We start from the raw sequence: 20,280 nt of genomic DNA on the forward strand, positions 1-20,280 counted from the left end.
AAAGCTATGGACATTGAAAACATTTCAAATTCATTCAGATTGGTTTAAACTAACTCAATACTTACATTTTCGTCTAGCAACCTCAAAGATAGTGCTTTGTCATTGAAATAGCCTTTAAACTTATCATAACCATATTTCTCACCATCTTTAATGACAAATATTTGTCCTTTGTAGTTCTTTTCCTGATAAAGAATCCACCTTAAAATGAATCCAGTCAATAAAAATTATTCGTAAAAATCCTATGATAATTGACTATAAATATGAGGTCATACAAGTGTTTGTAATCGACGATTCTAACCTATAGGTTAAAATTTTGTGAAATTTGTATGCACTGTTTGTTTGTGTCCTATGAAAAAACATTTTATATCGATGGATTTATTCCAAATTCAGTTACAGATGTTTAAAAATGATACTAAAATTTGATGTATTATTTATGCATGTTATATGTTACCGTAACTTTTGATTTTTTCTTTTCCTCATTGAAATCTATTCCCCCTTTTTTATTTTGTTTAAAATACAATTAAGATTTTGATAGCAATACTTACACCCCTTTTTCGCATTTAACACTCGATGTTATGTTGTTGAAGCCATCCACTGTTAAATCTGGACATGATTTTGTAAAAACTTTGCTTTTTCCTTTAAAATCATGTTCGTACAACGTTACCTTCAAAAACAACACATACCAATAATGAAAAGATATATTATGCACACAGGGCATTAGGTATACTCGTTAATCTTCTTCTTAAAGGTAATTCCAAACCACGATATTTCACAACTGTTATGCTCTACGACATAGATAATTTGATTTGGTGTATTTTTTAATAAACGAATATTATAGTTTCAAATTGGCTTACTACAAGACGCTATTATTGTTTGGTAATAAAAAAATTAACGGTACCAATTTTCTTGCACCAGATGCCTGAACGTAAGATAAATCGATGAATAAAATAGCTCAGATTAATAATTTACTGACTGGTTTCGGGGTAACATGCTCGTCTCTAGTTATACCAGATTACTGGTTCGATTATCAATTGCATTAAATAAAAAGACGTAAAAATTTTAATTTTCGGTCTTTTTTCTAAGCAAGCTGCCCGTAAGAAAAAAAATATACTGTTCTTTAGGTACTCAGAATAGTGTGTCTGGGAAGTTGCCATGTCTTTTTGGATGCTGTTTCTCTGTGATCTAGTTCGTCGTTTGTCACAATTAGATGGCTTCGTTTGTATATGTGTGTGATATTTGCATGAACTTTATCACTATTGTCTGGTGTGATTTCTTTAAACTTTACGGGTACCAATTTTTTTTTATCGACAAAAAATGTATTTCGTAAATTTATCAAAGTCTACGTATACGATATATAATGGAAAGCTTATTTGTTGTTCATAACATAATTGTTTTTTTTTTCGATCCCTTACATTTTTCAAAATTTATTTCGTAGCATTTACCTTTGATTCCATTATAAAGTTACTGAAATAAAAATAGTATACAATATCATTTATTGGACTATATCTGTAAATGGTAAGTAAGAATGTCATTGCTTTGCCATTTTTGTTTATTCAAAATCGGCCTGAAAGACCTTGTTCTAGTAGTTTCAAAGACTTATTTTTTATATAAATCACTGTCGTTAATATGTTAAAGAAATAAATATGATAGTATGGCCATTCAATCTTGCAATAATACATATCTATTAAAAAATCTATTTATCATTGTAAATTATGTTTTCTCATAAGTCTACATAATCCTTTAAATCATTAAAAAGAATTCATAAATTCAATCAAATAGTGAAATGCATATGATCAACTTGATGTCGCTCATGATTTAAGCACTTCACTTTTATAGTGCCAAAACGTTTTGATAGTGACTCAATGAATGCAGAGAGACATTTGTTAAGTACTTACATGCTTTTAATAACTCAGATGTACGGCTTTCTAAAAGCTTTACCACTGAGAGTATTTATATATCATTTTAGTTCCTAAGGAAGAGCCACAGAACAACGGATTAACAAAAAGTATATATTATATACAAAAGCGCTTCCTTGTATTTAAATTATATGTTTCCCTGATACTAATTGAGAAATGATAATAGGAAGCTTTGTTATTTTGTTAAGCAAACACATACTACCATTGTCCCATGACAATTAGTTATAACTAGTACCTATACTAACTAGGAGACTAACAACAGATATAAATCATTTGAAAATTGTTTTTAAAGAGGTATAGTTAAGACAAATATATTGAAAAGCGCGTCCTTGTATTTAAATGATGTGTTTTCCTGATAGTAATTCAAAAATGATACCCGGACCTTTATTGCTTTGCTGAATAAATACATTGTACCATTGTTCCATTTCAAGATCCTGTAATTCAGTAATGACTAATACAAGGATATACCATCTGGGAGACTACCAACGGCTATAAATCCTTTACAAAAAGTTAAATGACAAAAAATACTGAACCTAATCAAATGGCAAAATTAAAAGTTCAAACACATCAAAGGACTGGATTACAACTGTCATATTCCTGACTTTTCGTACAGACATTTTCGTAATAACCATTTTACAACGACCAACTTTTTTTTTATAATACCCTGCACTCCAAAATGATTCCTCTAGCAAAAATCATATTTTTTTTTTTATCAAATTACGTTTTCTGCAACAGCTTCGAAATGAAATAAATACATATTAGTTTGACTACATTAAACCGTACACAGAACAAACATGATCATTATTTGTTTCGAAAGAAAATTTCGAATTCAAAGATCACTTGCCACCCATTAATACTTTACTAAAGATAGAAGTGATCAACATAGTTGAAATAATTCAGAAATTAAAAATAAGACACTTTGAAAGTGTAGCTATTTTTTTTGTATCTACAATTAACTGGAGATTATCGATCTTTTATTTGTATTTAACTAGAGGTCTAGTCTTATAAACCAGGTATACACGTAGCTATATTGCAAATTGCAATAACAACACTTAGTTTTTGAAGTCTTCATTTAAACTGCATAGTGATCCTACAAGTGAACACCATGGTTCTATGAAAGAGTGCTTAATTGTCAAGGAAAATCATGAATTTGTAATGAAAACGCGGACAAATATAGTTTAGACATTGTTATGACAACGAGTCAAATTTTGTGTCACCTTAATGACATGAACAATGTCCATTTACATAATTGACTCCCATGGCAAGGCATAAGTTATTGGCACAAAAAATTTATCTTTGTACAATAAATCTTGAGTAGAGCCTTAATTAAAAAATAGTTATATGTGAAAAAATCTCACTATAAGAATATTGAAGTAATATACAAGATTCACGAATTTAAATGTTCAAATGCAATCATGTTAAAATAAATTAAACAAATATGAAAACTGGTGTCCAGGAGACAAATGATTAACACATATTTTAATGATGTTGTTTGAAATTATTATGTTTCTTGTTGATATGGCCAAATAATTGTACAATATATATATTACTGCAACAGGAGAGAGTATGGATAACTTGACCGGACAAAACCTAGAATCTTCTAAATACATTATAATTTTTACTTCTTCGGGCAAGTATATATTTATCATTATGTGAAAAAAACCTATCAACTCTACCCTGTATGAATTCGAACAACAGAGAATTTCTTCGGCAAAATAAACAAATTTTTACCTCTTTACGACCATCATATGGACAGTTAACATGTTTTTGTATTATCATAATAATCCGATCAATCGTTTCGTATTACGTGTCAAAATAGATTAAATAAATAATGATATGAATGAAGGGCACATCCAGATCAGTTATCGATTAGGATATAGTGTTTCAACACTTGAATTTAAAACCATATAAAATAACATTGTAAGACGTTTTAAAATTTAATTAAGATAATGATGTCATCAATAAGCTTTTGTCTAATGCATGATATATGTCAATGTACAATTTATTTTTTGTATTATTATTGCAAATACTTTAAAATTTATCAACAAACTATTTAACGTCGCCGTTTGGAACTGACTTTATACAAAGATAAAGTTATTCAAAACATTAAACCTTTGCAAAATAATAAGGTTTAAATGATTAAGTAGTTTTTTGGCATCTTGAATTCGAAAATTAAAACTTTGATATTGTTCAACGAATAAGATACTTCAAATGGGTGTCCGACATCAGTAGTCATATATGTTTAATAAGTCTGAGAGGTTTGCATTGGACCATGTAGGCATTAAAACGTCTTAAAACTGGTGCATACTTGCAAAAATGTTGAAATAACCTTATTTGGAGATCTTGGTATCAATAACTAAATTTGAGATAAGGTGTACCCGAAAAGATTCTTGCAACAAGTCATACTGTACAAATGTGTTATTTTTAAGATAGTTTTTTTTATTTTGCAACATCGGGGGCAACACAATAGCTGAAGTTTACCATTCTTTATAAACAGTTTAACCATGTTAAAAAAAACCATAGAACAATGTATTACACAAAGACAATAAAAGAAAGGTTTACAAGCTTCAAACACAACGAAAAAAACCAAACGATTAGATTATCTATTACAACTTCAATAGGTTAATATCATTAACACTACGACCAGAAAAGAGGTATCAATAGTGAATTTCAGGATTACGTGAACCAAGGTTAAACACACAAGAACAACATAAATTAAACATCATTGTTTATTACACTTGTACGATCATAAATCAAAGAAGGTCGTCGTAATTGATCCCCAAATAATCTGTTAGATCAAAAATAGAGTTTGTATTTCCATTAATTGTTTTGATATATTGTCTACTGCGGTCGAGTTCGCCATGTTTTATAGAAAGTCTGTCAATCAATCACCAAAAAAAAGAAAACGGTTTCGGGATAATCCACTCAGGATATTCTTATGTCAATTAATATACTCCATTAAAGGTAATCTTAATATTTCTATAATAACGGACTCCGTAAATGTCGATTTCACTAAAAGGTCCCATGCAGTTCTTGTCATATTGGGAACATTCATTTTAAACGTAGATATAACATGTTTAATGTTTCTCACTTGTTCGTATAAAAGCATGATGAAGATGATAAGTTCTTACAAAATTTCAACATAAATTTACAGATAGAGTTTAATAACTCTTTTAGAAAACTTCTGATGTCTATAACCGTCAATTACTCTAATTCGATCTGTTTGTGTTATTACAAATATTGAATATTATGCACACAGATCATCTAACCAATTGGTTCTAATCATGCATTATTTTCTATATGAAGTTTGCAGTGGATTTGTTATCCAATGATGTATTTCAAACAACCTTTTTTTTTTTTTTATCAATATCTGCAAAATTCGTATATATTTATAGATGATTTGGTAGGAGTGGTAATGCGTCAGTTCTACACCAGGGACCAGTTGATGGAGAAATTAGCAAGTACAAGTCACCCTTTGCATCGGCATTCAGAAATGGTAAAAAAACCATACCGCTTAATAAGCTATAAAAGGTCCTGAGAAATGTAGAGCAATACAAACGATAAAATCAATGGTCTGATTAAAGAACAAAAGAATAAACAAAATAATAAAGATGATAAACATTAACAAACGACAATCACTAAAATATAGTATCTTGACTTAGAACATACAGAATGTGACCGGGTTCAACATGGTTGCAGCCACTAATTACATCACTACCCGTTCCTGCAACAATAGGTGAATAGCATAGCATAATATCTAACTCTAAAAACCAATAAAAGAAAGCAAATGTATTTTTATCATCGAGAGATTTGCATGGTATCAACATTTATTTATATTTTTTTTTTACTAATTATGGAGTCATTTTTAAGATATCAAAATACTGTTGTTGATAATATCCCGCTTCTTAGTAATTCATTAAAGTACATACAAAAACGATTCGCCTTCAAGATTTCAGATTAATCAAAACCGATATTAAAAGCAAAAATAAACTAGCAGTAATTAAATATATTTTAAACTATCAAAATGTTTTTTTGCGATTTAGAAATGATTTAATGTCGTCCAACAGGTGAAATTTCCGTAAAAGAATACTTTCATGCAAGACTGTAATAGCAACCAACGAGCGAATGTCCTAACTATCAAATTCTTAAGAAAATGTTTAATTTTGATCACTTAAAAAATATCTCAATATCTCTTGTATTTATCATTATTTACAACTATTTTTATAATTTGGTATATCCATAACACTGTTTTATTCAACGGAAAAAAGCTGTTATGAGTCTCCCAGGTAGTGTGTCCTGGTACTGCTATCCACTTAGTTACATGTACAATGGAAGTTATTAGTTTAATTAATCAACTAAGATCCGGACATCATTTTTGCTTTATTCTCAAGAAAATATGTTATTCAAATACAAGGAAGTGCTTTTATACTTTATATGTAATGTGTGTACACCCTTTGTCATATAACTAGTCATTAGGAACTAGACCTCTGTATAAATACCCTCAAAAGTAACCCATTTATAAAAAAATCTGAACAGTCTAGAAAGGCATGTAAGTACAATAAGAAATCTGTACAGATACATAAGTGAAATTTTGTTAAGAACAAAACATTTAACTTAACGTAATGGCTTACTAAGTACCGTTTTACAGCTCACATTACTCAAAGTTTTCTTTTGTTCAACAATTCCTTCGTAGGCAGAATCATCATTCGAATAACAAAAGACGACAGAAAGAAAATATTTATGAAAGACTTATATGATAACTTGCGGCATAAATTCGTTATAGAAGTTTATAGTTGTAATTTGAAAATTTTCTAAATAAATCAAAGGATTCATAAAGCTTTATTGAAACTAGTTGAAATGCAAGTAATTTTGTTATTTAAAGCTTTTTTAAAAAGGTACAAATTTTGGGTTTCCGTATACCTATATGTATGACAAAGTTTAACAGCTTTCCACTGCATTGTTAAAAATGTATTTGTAAACTGAATCTTCTGTGAAATTAGACAACATAAAAGGAAAAGCTTGACAACCAAATAACAGGTATTACATTTATTAAAATGCATACCTGCTGTTAAATCTTGATCGATCTTTTTTTTATACATTTACCTAAATTTGAATAAAAATTTACCTGCTTAATAATCATATCTTTTTTTAAGATTTTGCAACGGATTTAAATAAAAATAATCAATGATACTGGTTTATCATTCGGTACGCAAGATGCGCATTTCGTCTATAAATTAACCATTCGTTGAGCTCGAATTGAAAGAAAACCAGGTCAAAAGAAATTGGAGCATTACTGAACAAAAATTGCAATAAAAGAGGGACGAAAGATACCAGATTGACAGTCAAACAGACAAAAAATAGTACACATGACACAAAAACATAGAAAACTAAATAATAAGCAACACGAACCCCACCAAAAACTAGGGGTGATCTTAGGTGCTCCGGAAGGGTGAGCAGATCCTGTTCCACATGTGGCACCCGTCTTGTTGCTCATGTTATAACAAATCCGGTATAAACTGTGTCAGACAATTTTTTTTTCTAGAATTACTTGTTTTTTTTCAAATCTTTAAAAGCTTAAAATGAAATTGATTTTAATATGGTTTATCTTTTGGAAATCTAGAGTGTAAAATCTAAAAAAGCACAAATTATTTTGAACTCGGTTGAATAAATTATAATAAAGGTTGGATCTTTTATGTGCATGTTGTTGTTTTGTTTAAAAAAAAAAGATACTTTACTATTAAATGAACTATCAACGAAGGCAAAACAATGAAGTTTTTAGATCATTGATACCACCTGTGAGTATAATGTTACATTCAAATTGAATATATAATTTATTCATATTGTAGTATATAATGATTAAGTGACAAGGTACAATGGGGGATTGTATTTGTTCAACACAGATACAAAGGTCCGGAGTTTGAATAAGAAAATATTTATTGTAAAACACGGAAGCTATTATATTTATAATATAGTATATAATTACACATTGACATAGGAAAATGATAATATGTATATTTTTAAAAAAGCAACGCAGGTTCGGATATGATTTCTAAAATATTTTATGAAAAGAATACCATTTTAAAACACGGAAAATTATTCACGTGTTGTTTGTTTATTCCTTTTTATACAGGACTTCCTTATTATTAAAATGATGGTTTCAAAACGTTAAGTGCTAGAATAATTTTAGAACCGTTTTTTCACTATCTTAAGAAACAAGTGTGTACTTCTTACGTATGCTTTTCAAACTAGCCGAGTTAAATATCAAAAATATTTTGAATTATAAATGTTTATAGAACTGATCATAGATTTGACTATGTTTCGATTTATAAATCATTTTAATTGAGGTTCGTTAGTTTTAACACATATATTCCCGTATTTTGAATATTCGATTTTAATTACGAAAGACAACAGACTTATGCAATTTATTTAAAGATACTAGTATAAGGCTCATAATTGTGTCTTTCAGATCCGCGTTTCGTAAACATAAGACTCATTGGCACATTACACACGACAAGTTGCGCTCGATTCACCTACTTGTCAAGTACGAAGTAAAGAGATTTCTGAATTATTTAAGTCTGATGAAGAGTAAATGTCGGGAAAATGAAGATTCTTTGCAAAATACTCCATAATATATCAAATTCTGTCATTTGTTCTAAAAATATATGCTGTTTGTTTTTGACTTGTTGTTAAGACATACCTGACTTTTACATCTGTTTCATAGAAGGGCAAAAACTGCTATAAAAAGTACTAGAAAAAGGTCTACATAAATGAATTTTGTATACGATATGTATTTAGCATAACAAAAACTGTTCTTGCTTGTCATATTGTCCATTTTCATTTTATTTCAGAAATTTTGAAAATGGAACCAAAGGTAAATGCTTCATATCATATACTAGCAATTAGATGTAATTTTTGAATGATGTAAGGGATCGAGTAAAAAGGAAAATGGTCTGTTCGGCAGAGTGAAATGTTCATTGAAATTATATATACTTTATATACACATTGATGCGTATATGAAAAAATTGGCATATCCGAAACAGATCAAATATTTAATTATAAATATATAAATAGATACAAAGATTTGATTTTCAACTTTCGCTTTCCTGTAGAAATCTTATAACAAATGAGATAACACATTTTGTTAGGTGATGTAGAACGTTCGGTCTTTAGCTTTTTTTACTATTTTCTATTTTCTATCTATTTGATGAGTTAAGCTCTTTTCAAATGCTTCTTATAGTTTGTTCATATGTTTTGTCCCAGGTTAAAGGGAGGGTTGGACGACCGCAAAAAACAACAACCCTGTACTACCGCCACATCCGTAGGTGCCTGTCCCAAGTCTGGCGACTGTAGTTCAGTGGCTTTCGTTTGTTGCTGTATATCACTTTTATTAATCACGCTGTATATTTTATCGTTATATTTGTTTGACATTCGCCATTTCGAGACCTTTTATATGTGACTGAGGTATGCTTTTTGTCATTGATGTAATCCGTACGGTGACCTATAATTTTTAACGTCTGCGTTATTAAGACTCTTGCCGAGATGTGTCTCATTAGCAATCACACAACATCTTATATAATTTGTCTTTAATCACTTTAACCATTGGTCCACGTGAATAAAAAAAACAATCAGCAGTATATGATAGTGTAGAAATTGCGTTGATTATTACTTGAAAATCAGAACAATAGTATGTAGCAGTGACTTTCTAATTGCTTTTTAATCAGTCGTCACAAAAGACATCTCGCCCTCCAAGACACATTATCTTAACTTTCAGCCATTTTCAGTTTTAAGTTTAATTCGGTCAAAATTTAGCAGTGCCTTCTTTACGTTCTGTTTTTTTTTTTACATAATTTGTGCTTTTGTCTGTAAGTTCAACATCATACTGGGGTCCTGAAGAAGAAACATAATATCCATTTTCTAAAACGGTAAAATCATTTTGAAGGCCAAAACAAGCCACGTAGAATAAAAGTTTATCACATTGTTTTTTCGTTGCTTTCACTGAAAACTTAAATCCCTACCCTGTTGTTTTTTTTCAAGTGTCAAGGGACGCATTTCAAATGGGCTTTAATTTCATTCTTTCAAACAGTTATAATAATGGAATGGATGTTTTATTACGAATAACTAATAAATGAAAATACATGATACCCTGTTTGAATAGGTTATTCTTCTTACTATTTGTTTTCGTTTTCATTGAAGATAACGTTATTCGAACATGATTTTACTGGAAGGAGCAAAGTCTTTACAAAGTCATGTCCAGATTTAACTATGGGAGGCTTTAACAACATCACATCAAGTGTTAAATGTGAAAGAGGAGTGTATGTATAGCCATCAACTTTATATTGTATTTTGTTTTTCAAATTATGAGTCAGATGGAACTTGTTTAAAAAAAAGATATTTTAAATAAGATTTAAAAAGAGATAAATTAAATATAACTGAAACATATAAATATCATTTTTAATTGTTTTTCATTTTATTAAAAATGTTAACTGAATGTAGAATAATTAATCTACTAGTAGGTAAAACTTATTTTGTACTAGATTCAATATCTGTTGTGCCATTTTTTTTTATACATTCACGTAATTTCTTTAGGTTTGTGGATAATGAATACATGTATAAACTTAAATCTGAATTCTATTTTCATAAGATTTTCCCTTTTAACTTTCATTTACCTGATTTATGATTTTAATATTTTTCAGGTGGATATTGTACCAGGAAAAAAACTACAAAGGCCAAATATTTGTCATAGAAGATGGTGAAAATTATGCTTATGCTAAGTTTAAAGGCTACTTCAATGATAAAGCATTATCTTTGAAATTGCTAGATGAAATTGTAAGTAAAATATTACCTTCAAGCTAAATGTAATTGAAAATATTGACAATAATTGATAACAATTAAATAACAGTATCAACCCAACAATGTAATCATTTTTTGAATGCAATGTACATTTTGAACATTGTTTAAAACTTCGATCATAAGATCCATTAAGAACACATTTATTTTACATACATCATAATTCCTTGTTTCCTCCAGACATTCTAAACAAAAGGGGCCCTTGAACCTTGAGTCTAAGACTATAAGAATTAAAAGGAAAATATAAGCAAAAATGATGAAAATAATTTTTGTGGATTTAAATAGATATCATTACACACAGGTCAAGTCTTATTTTTTGAATTTCATCTTTCATAATTGATGCGAACAAACAGGTTAGTTGACTGTTATTCTGAAAGAATACAAAATGAAGCGTCAATAATATTCAACTATATTTGATTCATGCTTTATTTTCAGGATTTCACGGAAGAGTCGGAGTGTACATTGTACAAACATGTGAATTATACAGCGCCAACTCTTACTTTTGCTGATGATGTGCAAGATCTTAAATGCTACAATTTTGATGAAATGACGTCATCCGTTGTGGTGACAAGTGGTGCGTAAGTATCTTTTTTTTATTTTATCATCTTGCCATATGACACGAAAAGGTATTGAAAATATTAACCTCCTTGTGAACTGCACTTATGTAAGGCATGGTCAAGATTCTCCGTTGATAAACAGGCTAAACCGATACACATAGAAAGTATTGAGAAATATGATTTCGGCTCCCTCAATTAAAGATGGCTGCACGTTGATTTTGTGCACTCTTTGCAGACCCTTTCTGTTAGCTTTATTTTTGACTTCCGAACTTTTTAGCTAGAGCCGTTCATGATGTCGTCAGTCAAGAAATTGTTCGCGGTCACACTAAATGTATCACTTAAAAGGGGACTTTTAAGAAAGAACGAACAAGAAGAACGTTTAACATGATGCATATGAATTTCTTACGCCATAAGCTGGGTTTGATTGTGTGTCAGTCCCGACCATAATGTTTTGATGTCATTCGCTTGACACGTTTTTGTATCATGTACTTGGGATGTTATGACACATCTTTCTTTTGTCTTTTCGCGTTATGCTTATGGATCTAAATATAATATTAAGAATGGGAAATGACAAATTGAAAGTGTCATATCAATAGCAAGACGTTCCTTTATTTGGATACCAGTTCACTTAAAACAAGGACCTGTAAGATAACAAAGGGACATTCCAACACAGACAATAATAAACATATGTCGTACACAAATTCATCAGTATCGTGCTGGTAGATTTGAGAGGGTCTCTTGATAATTGTCTGTATTATAATGATCTCTTTCATACAAACTCAACAACTAATTAACATGAATTATTATTTCTCTAGGTGGGTTGGATTTACTCAACCGAATTATGATGGATATCAAAGTCTGTTTCTTAAAGGGAGATACAACTTTTCTGATGCACCAAATGATAAAGGAGGATTTAAGAATGACGTGCTGTCGTCTTTCAGCAAAATCACACTGGTAAACATATTGTATATTGTAATGTTTTATTACAAAGGATAATTGGATATCGTTTGATATTGTACTTAATTGAGTCTGTTTTACTATTTTGATTTTAACGTCATTGAAGATACTTTTAAAGATATTTGGCAACATTTTAATTCTGATATCTTCGATGAGAGTATTAATTCTTTTTTTATGTCGTATAGTAAAAATGGCAGTGATCACACAATATGGTCAGAACGCGTATATCCAGAACTTTTGAGACTTGTGAGAAAGGGAATTATTATATGTTATCAATATTATTATTACCTTTTCTACTTATGATTTATACATGTGAAAACAAAAACAATAAGTTTCGAACATAAAACACAGCTTAGTCTTATTGAAAACATGACATTTCTTGTCAATGTACGGTTGTTTAAAATGATATGAGATAGTTATCTCTTTAAAAAGTTTAAAATAATGTTTGTGGTATTTGATACAATATTTTTTGTGTCCATTTGAAACAACTGTATTGAACAAAAAGTGATAGACTATACATTGCTTATGCTTTATTTTAAAACATCTATTATATCTATACAATATTATCGGTCAGGAAAAATATTGGTTAAGAATATTCCCTGTCAAATGTTTTCGTTGCAAAGACTTATAGCAATATTTCTCATTACTTACAATGTATATTTCGGTAATTTTGTAATCTTTATCGCAACCATGAATCATTGTTCTCATTTGATTTTGCAAGAAACCATTAGCTCCGGGTAAGATGAAACTGATAAAAATTGATTTCGATCAAGAGGAAGCACATATCACCAGGACACCTACATCTGTGTTTAGCTGGATGCAGGTGAACAATGGCTCTGTAGTGCAGACTGTAGCACCACAAGATGAAGTAAACATAGCCAGAGAAGCTACGTATGAGTTCAGATGGAACAGAGCAGCTAAAGTGTCTGGTAAAAAATATTTTATTAAGATAATCTTAATGAATAATCCAGACCGTAATTCAAGATACGAGTGGCTCAGTAATTCCTTCGATTACTTGAGGATTCAGACAATTAGAACCAGACTCAAGAAAAGCCCAAAATAAAACATGGAAAACATGTTTGTTAAAATAAATCGTATAAATTGGCATATAACACTAATCAAGCAACTTTCACGAGGTGGCAAACCAAATTGCACAAAAATGCTGACCTTATTAAAATCTCCATTGGTATATTCTATAATTTTAAAGACCATAATAATCCCTATTCTTCATATCGTGTACCTTTTATTATTTTTATTTGAGGACCCTGTTAAACTCAATCTTATGTTTTTTTTGCCATATTTCTCTTTTGATTATCCATTAATTTTTTATTCTGTCCAAGCCACTACAAAATCGTATTCGTTAAATCGTCACAGTAATAATTTTCACATTTTTACCTTGTTTTAAATTAGGAAAATATTTCATTGCAGCAACATTAACAGCAAAAACTAAAATTCCGTTAGTTGGTAAAACAGGAATCAATATGAGTGCTGAAATGTCCGTTAGTATGGGAAGTACTGCAGGAACTACCAAGTGCAAAGCTGAGGAATGGGTTCCTGGTTATCCGTCAAAAATAAAACCAAGTACTAGGTAATCTATATAATTCTTTTATGAAGAGTCACATATTGAGCTATGTTTGTCTGTAACTGCAGATGAAAAAGTATAACTGCTCGGTTATTTCAATTATTTGAAACAATCAAGACAACGAAATAAATGAATTTGTGCACTTCATCTGTATTAATTATTATAGTAATAAGATAACAATTGTAGCATTTGTATGAGTATGGTAAAGAAAATGTGGTATATTTGAACAACAAAATTGCAACAAATATATTTACATTTAGATTAACCCAATGACCATTGAATAAAAAAAGAAAACATTTGTTTGATAAGATAATGTGGAAGTGAAGTGTAAAGAGAAGAAAAATCAAAACTTTCTGTAAAAAACCCTGTACCAACTCAGGAATATGACAGTCGTTGTACACTCGTTCTTATGTATTTTATCAATTGTTTTTACCATTTGATTAGGGACTTTCCGCATTGAATTTCCTCTGAGTTTAGTACTTTTGTGACTTTACTTATTTGCTATATGAATCTCCGAGGAGCAAACGGACTTGAGGTCTATATAATTCTTTCAGGTCGATATGTCCTCGAGCTCGTATCGGCCTCAAACAAAGGCTAATATTGCATATAATATTATGATTAAACGTGGTATGTGATTTCTTTTTAAAACGTAAGACATTATTAGGAACATTATGGTGCAGGTATTTTGGATAATATTGGTTTGTTTTGGTTCACTTTAGCTATGAAAACATTATACATCCAACGCAAAGCATTGTTCACTTCGATAGACTTTATGATTTTTTTCATTATATTTTGTCCCCGTTATGTAGGGAAGAACGTTTGCCATATATAATGTTGTCTTTTAAAGACAATATTTCATAGATATGAATTGTTTTTTTTATGAATTCTCATCTTAATATTTGCAGGTTATACATGTACCTTTTTTCGAGAACGATACCATTTAATTGTTTCTTGTTATGATACTACGAAAAATTCCAATCAATAAAAATAGTTACTGTTATAATTATAAATTGATTTTGCACATTTTGAAATTGCATGGAATGGTATAAAAGCAATTGTTAGAGGATCTAAAATATTTACACATTGAAGGCATGATGCAGGGTATATTCTTTGTAAACTTACCATAATGTTCAAATCTACATTTGCCATATTTACACCTAACAAAAAATAACAAAAATAATGAACTCCCAGGAAAATGGAAAACGGAAAGTATCTAATCAAATGACAAAAACAAAAGCTCAAACACATCGAACAAATGTCCATCAACTGTCATATTCCAGACTTGTTACAGTCATTTTCTTATATGGAAAATGGTAGATTTAACCTGGTTTTGTTTAGCTAGCTTAACCTCTCACTTGTATGACAGTCGTATGAGATTCCATTATATTGACAACAATGTGTGAACAAAACAGACATGCATACATTAGCTCCCGCTTACTTAATCAATGTTAGTACTGAGCTTTTGTCACATTGATTTCTTGACAAAAAGAACTGCATGCACGCATGCACAACACAGACACATACAGATGTAACAATAGTATATTTTGACGTACGAAATGAAATTTTATCATGAATTGTGCTTCAGGGCATTTCAATACGGAATATTCTCTACGGAAAATATTTGATATGAGAAGAAGACAAGTAACATTTTAATGAAGTCATTGTAATGTTACAATTAGAAATATTGATTATTTTGCTGAAGTAGATATATGGAGAGTTGTCTCATTGGCACTCACACCACATCTTCCTATATCTATATCGAAAGTTATAATCAACATATTCTTTCGTATAATTGTAGAGTTACGGTTACATCGACATTAACCCAAGGAAATATCAGCATTCCATTTACCGCTCTATTGTGTGACGAAAACAACGCAGAACTCACAATGATAGAAAAGGGAGTGTTCTATGGACGTCATTACTTTGATTTTCATAGTGAATCCAAAGACACAAAGATACCAACACCAAAGTCAAAATAAACATGAAGCCTCTTCTGTGCTTTTGCAGTGCTATTTTGATACCAAACTATCGTTTCTGATAGTTTTTGAAGATTCTCTCTGATTTTGTACTTTTTTCTTTTCTATCTATGTAGAACATAACAAGCAGTTCGAAATGTAAGTGTAGATGTGTGTTTCATTGTATCCTAATTGTGCTTTTCTCCTACATGTTTGCCCATTTATTTTGAAATAAAAAGTAATCAGCAATTTTGAATTCAGATGTTCGTTTTGTTTGTTGCTTTTAACGCCACTATCAATGAGTTTTTTTTGACTACATAAGACTCATCAGTGACGCTCAGATCAAAATAGTTTATAGAAAGCCAAACAAGTACAGAGTTGAAGAGCATTGCATTTGACAATTGCAGGACATTTGTCCTATTTTCATTGCAGTAAAATAAAATCTGGTTCATAGACATACATCTTGTGTGCTTCAAAGCACCATTATTTTTTCTATTTGGTGTTTCTGTTTCATATTTTGGAAACATGAGGTTACATGGTTATGCTAAAGCTTGTACTTAGGAAGAAAAAGGATGAACATTAAATTGGTTAACTTGAAGAAATGGTTATTTTCTAAGATGCAATAAAACTTTATGTGAAATTTTTTCTATATTACTGGACAGGATAAAAACTTTAATCATGCAATGCATTTCTTTATTTTGAATAAAGATGCATTCTGTCTAATGTTTTGAAAGGTGCAAATGTAACAAAGACTAATAGGGATAAATCAATGGTGATATAACATATAAAACTGAAGATGGGCAAGATGCGTTTTGTCCTTCCAAAAGTAAGTGTCTACTTTTATAATATATATTATTTATATAGACGCTGGAGAAACACATGCAGATACTCACTGTGCTTCCACTTAATATGAACTTTGCAAATAATTACATAGAATTCAATTGTTCAAAGTTAAGTATTCAGAGAGTGGAGATCCATGGTTAACTTTGGTGTTTAAACTAGAACTCAGAAAGGACAAGGTATAATAAGGATGGTTTCCCCTAAAGTAAGTTTATACTCATATCATGAATAGCCATTGTATAGAATGTGAAGATAACATATTTTTTAATCCTCTGGTGAAAGGAATATTGTCCAACAACGTCGGTGTTGATAAAATGCAATTACATTTTTTTCTGTGCAAATTCGAATACTAAAATACAGTGATAAACATAATCTGTCGGACTCTGAATCGGAGGACGAATAAAACTACCTATCATACAGATAAACAGTACAGATAATCTTAATACAATAAGGAAGCGTTTTAAAATAGAAATGTAACATAAGGCTTTGACTAAAATGAAGACAGTTTAAGTTCGGGGAGGGAGTGTCTGATAAGATATGAACATTAATAACTGTGCAGTACAAAGTCAAAACAAATTGGTAAAGCTGAGTAGCAGATAATACAAATGGAGATTGACGTAAATTGAACGAAAAACTCACGCGGTACTGAGAACGAAATAATGTAGCCATGATAATTCCCATAGCCAAATGAATCAAATAAGTTGATGAGATGAACCACGAAAAGCTAAGAGAATCTAAGAGGGTGGATTGGTACACACCCACTTTTTAATTAAGAATTGAAAATTGAAACGAACAAAAAAAATGTTGTTTGTGCTGTGTTTAGACCCTTCTACAACGAAATTTGTTTTACATGAACACGTACAAAAATTGCGGATTTTATCCAACGCAATCATAGGTTTGAATGTAGTTCTCAATTTAGACTTGTATATATTTTTCGTTTGGACTCCGGTTTATATGATCCGTTCGTCCTATATTGACTCTTAAAATTCAAGTGTCTATCTTAAATTAATGTTAAATTATATGGCCTTCCAAATACCGTTTCGTTCCCTAACATCACTGAAGAGACATTTATTGTCGAAATCCAGATCTGGTGTACAAAAAAATATTGACACCTCAAGTTTGTGGCAAAACATCTTGGCCACAAGTTTATTGTTTTCTGATTATTATTAAATTTATATTAAGATCCATTTGTTACATCTTGTGATCAATTTTATTTTGCAATCGCCAATGGCAGTCAACAGGGTTAAAAACATCAGTTGGTCGACCTATTAGTCAAATGCGTTTTGTTTAAATATACTTTTTCACTTTTTTGGTCTTTTGGACAATGTTGTTTGTGCTGTATTTAGACCCTTCTACAACGAAATTTGTTTTACAGGCACACGTATAAAAATTGCGTTTGTTATCCAACGCAATCATAGATTTGAACGTTGTTTTCAAACTAGACTTGTTTATATATTTATAAATATATACATGTATCACTGAACTAGTATATATTTGTTTAGGGGCCAGCTGAAGGACGCCTCCGGGTGCGGTAATTTCTCGTTGCATTGAAGACCTGTTGGTGACTTTCTGCCGTAGTCTGCTCTTTGGTCGGGTTGTTGTCTCTTTGGAACATTCCCAATTTCCATTCTCAATTTTATGTAGGATACTTTTTATTCAGAAGCAAATGCATCGGGTAACAGGCATTTTATTAAAAAGTAAATACATTTCTTCAATTATTCAAAAGTTTTTTTATTAAAATATATTTTTCTCGGTTAAAAATATATATCTAATCCGTTATTAAAATTTGTAACACCAAATAACAATAAACAGAGTCTCCATTGAATTAATATACGACATGCCAGAATATTTTTGAGGCATTGATAACAGCAAGTTGGAGTTTACATTTTTATTGCTATAAAATAGCCTAAAATTCATTCATACAACACAAAAAGCGTTATTGTTTCTAATTATTTTCAGATTGCCCCTGTAATGTCAGTCTCATTCATATTTGTACTCAGAAAATGGTCGGAGTCATACACTTATAATTGTAAATCTCTGTTAGAAGTGTGTTACTTTAAGAATGACTGGATGTTACGTATAAAAAGTCTTTTTTTTAAATTCCAATTACTAAATACTTTGCAAAAATTAGGTGAAAACGAATTTCCTAGCAAAATTTCAAAACTTCATTATTGCTGCCCTCTGGGGCATTAATATTGAAAGGTTTGAATCAAGTCAGGAAAATGTTATATTATAGTTCATTTATGTGTTTGTTACATTTTAGTGTTGTGTTTCTGTTGTGTCGTAGTTCTATTCTTATATTTGATGTGTTTTCCTCGGTTTTGGTTTGTGACTCGGATTTTTTCTGTCTCAATCGATTTATGAATTTCAAACAGCGGTATACTACTGTTGCATTTATTGAAGATTCAGCTTCCATATTTTTTTTTATTTTTCATTTTTTTGAGTATATCTTTTGTCATTTTTTTTTCTCTAAAATGCATATTGAGTAAAGGAACACAATTATTGCTGAGCAACAACAACGCATTTTTCGTTTAAAGACAGTTTATATAGGAATTTGTTTCTTATTCTATTGTACATTTCAGATATGCGTATACAAGTAACAGAAAGCAATTAAAGTGGTTTAATGATAATCAATATCTCATAATATAATATTATATTAATATTCTCTTTTTAACAAACTTTTTCTCTAGTGGAACAACAAGAACGCTACATTTTGATATTTTGATCTAAAAAAAACCAACAGGTAATTTTAAAATAAAAGTATGTCAGTGTTACTTGTAATTCCTGTATGAACCTGACCCCTGTCTGAAAATTCGTAGCAAGTGCTTCATACATGTTATAACTTGCAACCTCAGAATTTGAAATTGAAGATAACATTTTTTAAATATTCTTGTACTGGCCTGTTAGTGGAAAACTTTTAAACCTACATATAACACCCCCTTTAAACCTGGGAAAGTGGTTAAACAGAACGACATAAAAAAATTCAATTAAAATCATTTGAAAACGGCTTAACTCATCAGATGGATACAACTAGAAATACATCAGATTTCACGTGGCCGGGTACTTGAACATCCCAACAACAAAAAGACACTAAGTACAAATCTATGAGTACTCGAAAATACATACCGCTATTCAAATAGATATCAAAGGTACCAGGATTATAATTAAGTACGCCAGACGCGCGTTTTGTCTACATAAGACTCATCAGTGACGCTCATATCAAAATATTTATAATACCAAACAAGTACGGAGTTGAAGAGCATTGAGGATAAAAAATTCCAAGAAGTTTTGCCAAATACGGCTTAGGTAATTAATTTCTGGGATAAGAAAATCCTTTAGTCGCCAAAATCAATAAATATAAGAACATCATGCATCTTAGACAAATTTATCAACCAGTACACATCCAACAGTCAAGCGAAAAACTTGACCGCACTTGACTGCACATTGTATCGACTGATTGTAGATTCATGAAAGTAAATATGAATAGAACAAAAATATGTAGTTTGCTTTTAATTTTTTTTACTGATAACAAAATCAATATTAATACCAATTAAACATTGTTCAAAGATTTAATTACATTGTTGAATTGGACATTTTTAAGAACAAAATATCCAACAGATCGATAT

General features: G+C 30.3%; 2 protein-coding genes across 2 annotated transcripts; both read left to right on the forward strand.

Annotated features, from left to right (window-relative positions):
* Nucleotides 1–6,444: 6,444 nt before the first annotated feature.
* LOC134718128 (beta-crystallin A3-like) lies at nt 6,445–12,316 on the forward strand. Its single transcript, XM_063580620.1, has 6 exons — nt 6,445–6,465; nt 8,765–8,787; nt 10,110–10,228; nt 10,610–10,742; nt 11,199–11,341; nt 12,136–12,316. The coding sequence occupies exons 2-6, from the start codon at nt 8,776–8,778 to the stop codon at nt 12,314–12,316; spliced, it is 588 nt and encodes a 195-aa protein (XP_063436690.1). The 5' UTR covers nt 6,445–6,465; nt 8,765–8,775.
* Nucleotides 12,317–13,006: 690 nt separating this feature from the next.
* Nucleotides 13,007–16,024, forward strand: LOC134719759 (uncharacterized). Its single transcript, XM_063582719.1, has 3 exons — nt 13,007–13,206; nt 13,706–13,865; nt 15,658–16,024. Exons 1-3 carry the CDS (start codon nt 13,020–13,022, stop codon nt 15,836–15,838), a joined length of 528 nt encoding a protein of 175 aa, XP_063438789.1. The 5' UTR covers nt 13,007–13,019; the 3' UTR covers nt 15,839–16,024.
* The last annotated feature ends 4,256 nt before the right edge of the window (nt 16,025–20,280 follow it).

This window comes from Mytilus trossulus, chromosome 5 (genome assembly GCF_036588685.1).
Source record: "Mytilus trossulus isolate FHL-02 chromosome 5, PNRI_Mtr1.1.1.hap1, whole genome shotgun sequence".
Taxonomy (NCBI): Eukaryota; Metazoa; Mollusca; class Bivalvia; order Mytilida; family Mytilidae; genus Mytilus; species Mytilus trossulus.

What these genes read in the sequence shown, in the direction of transcription:
- LOC134718128 (XM_063580620.1), top strand. An exon ending in GTTAAATGTGAAAGAGGAGT is followed by an intron (nt 10,229 to 10,609) that starts GTATGTATAGCC and finishes AATATTTTTCAG; the next exon opens with GTGGATATTGTACCAGGAAA. An exon ending in GTTGTGGTGACAAGTGGTGC is followed by an intron (nt 11,342 to 12,135) that starts GTAAGTATCTTT and finishes TTATTTCTCTAG; the next exon opens with GTGGGTTGGATTTACTCAAC.
- LOC134719759 (XM_063582719.1), top strand. Translation starts at nt 13,020, where the DNA reads ATGAAACTGATAAAAATTGATTTCGATCAAGAGGAAGCACATATCACC. An exon ending in CAGAGCAGCTAAAGTGTCTG is followed by an intron (nt 13,207 to 13,705) that starts GTAAAAAATATT and finishes ATTTCATTGCAG; the next exon opens with CAACATTAACAGCAAAAACT. An exon ending in AAAATAAAACCAAGTACTAG is followed by an intron (nt 13,866 to 15,657) that starts GTAATCTATATA and finishes GTATAATTGTAG; the next exon opens with AGTTACGGTTACATCGACAT.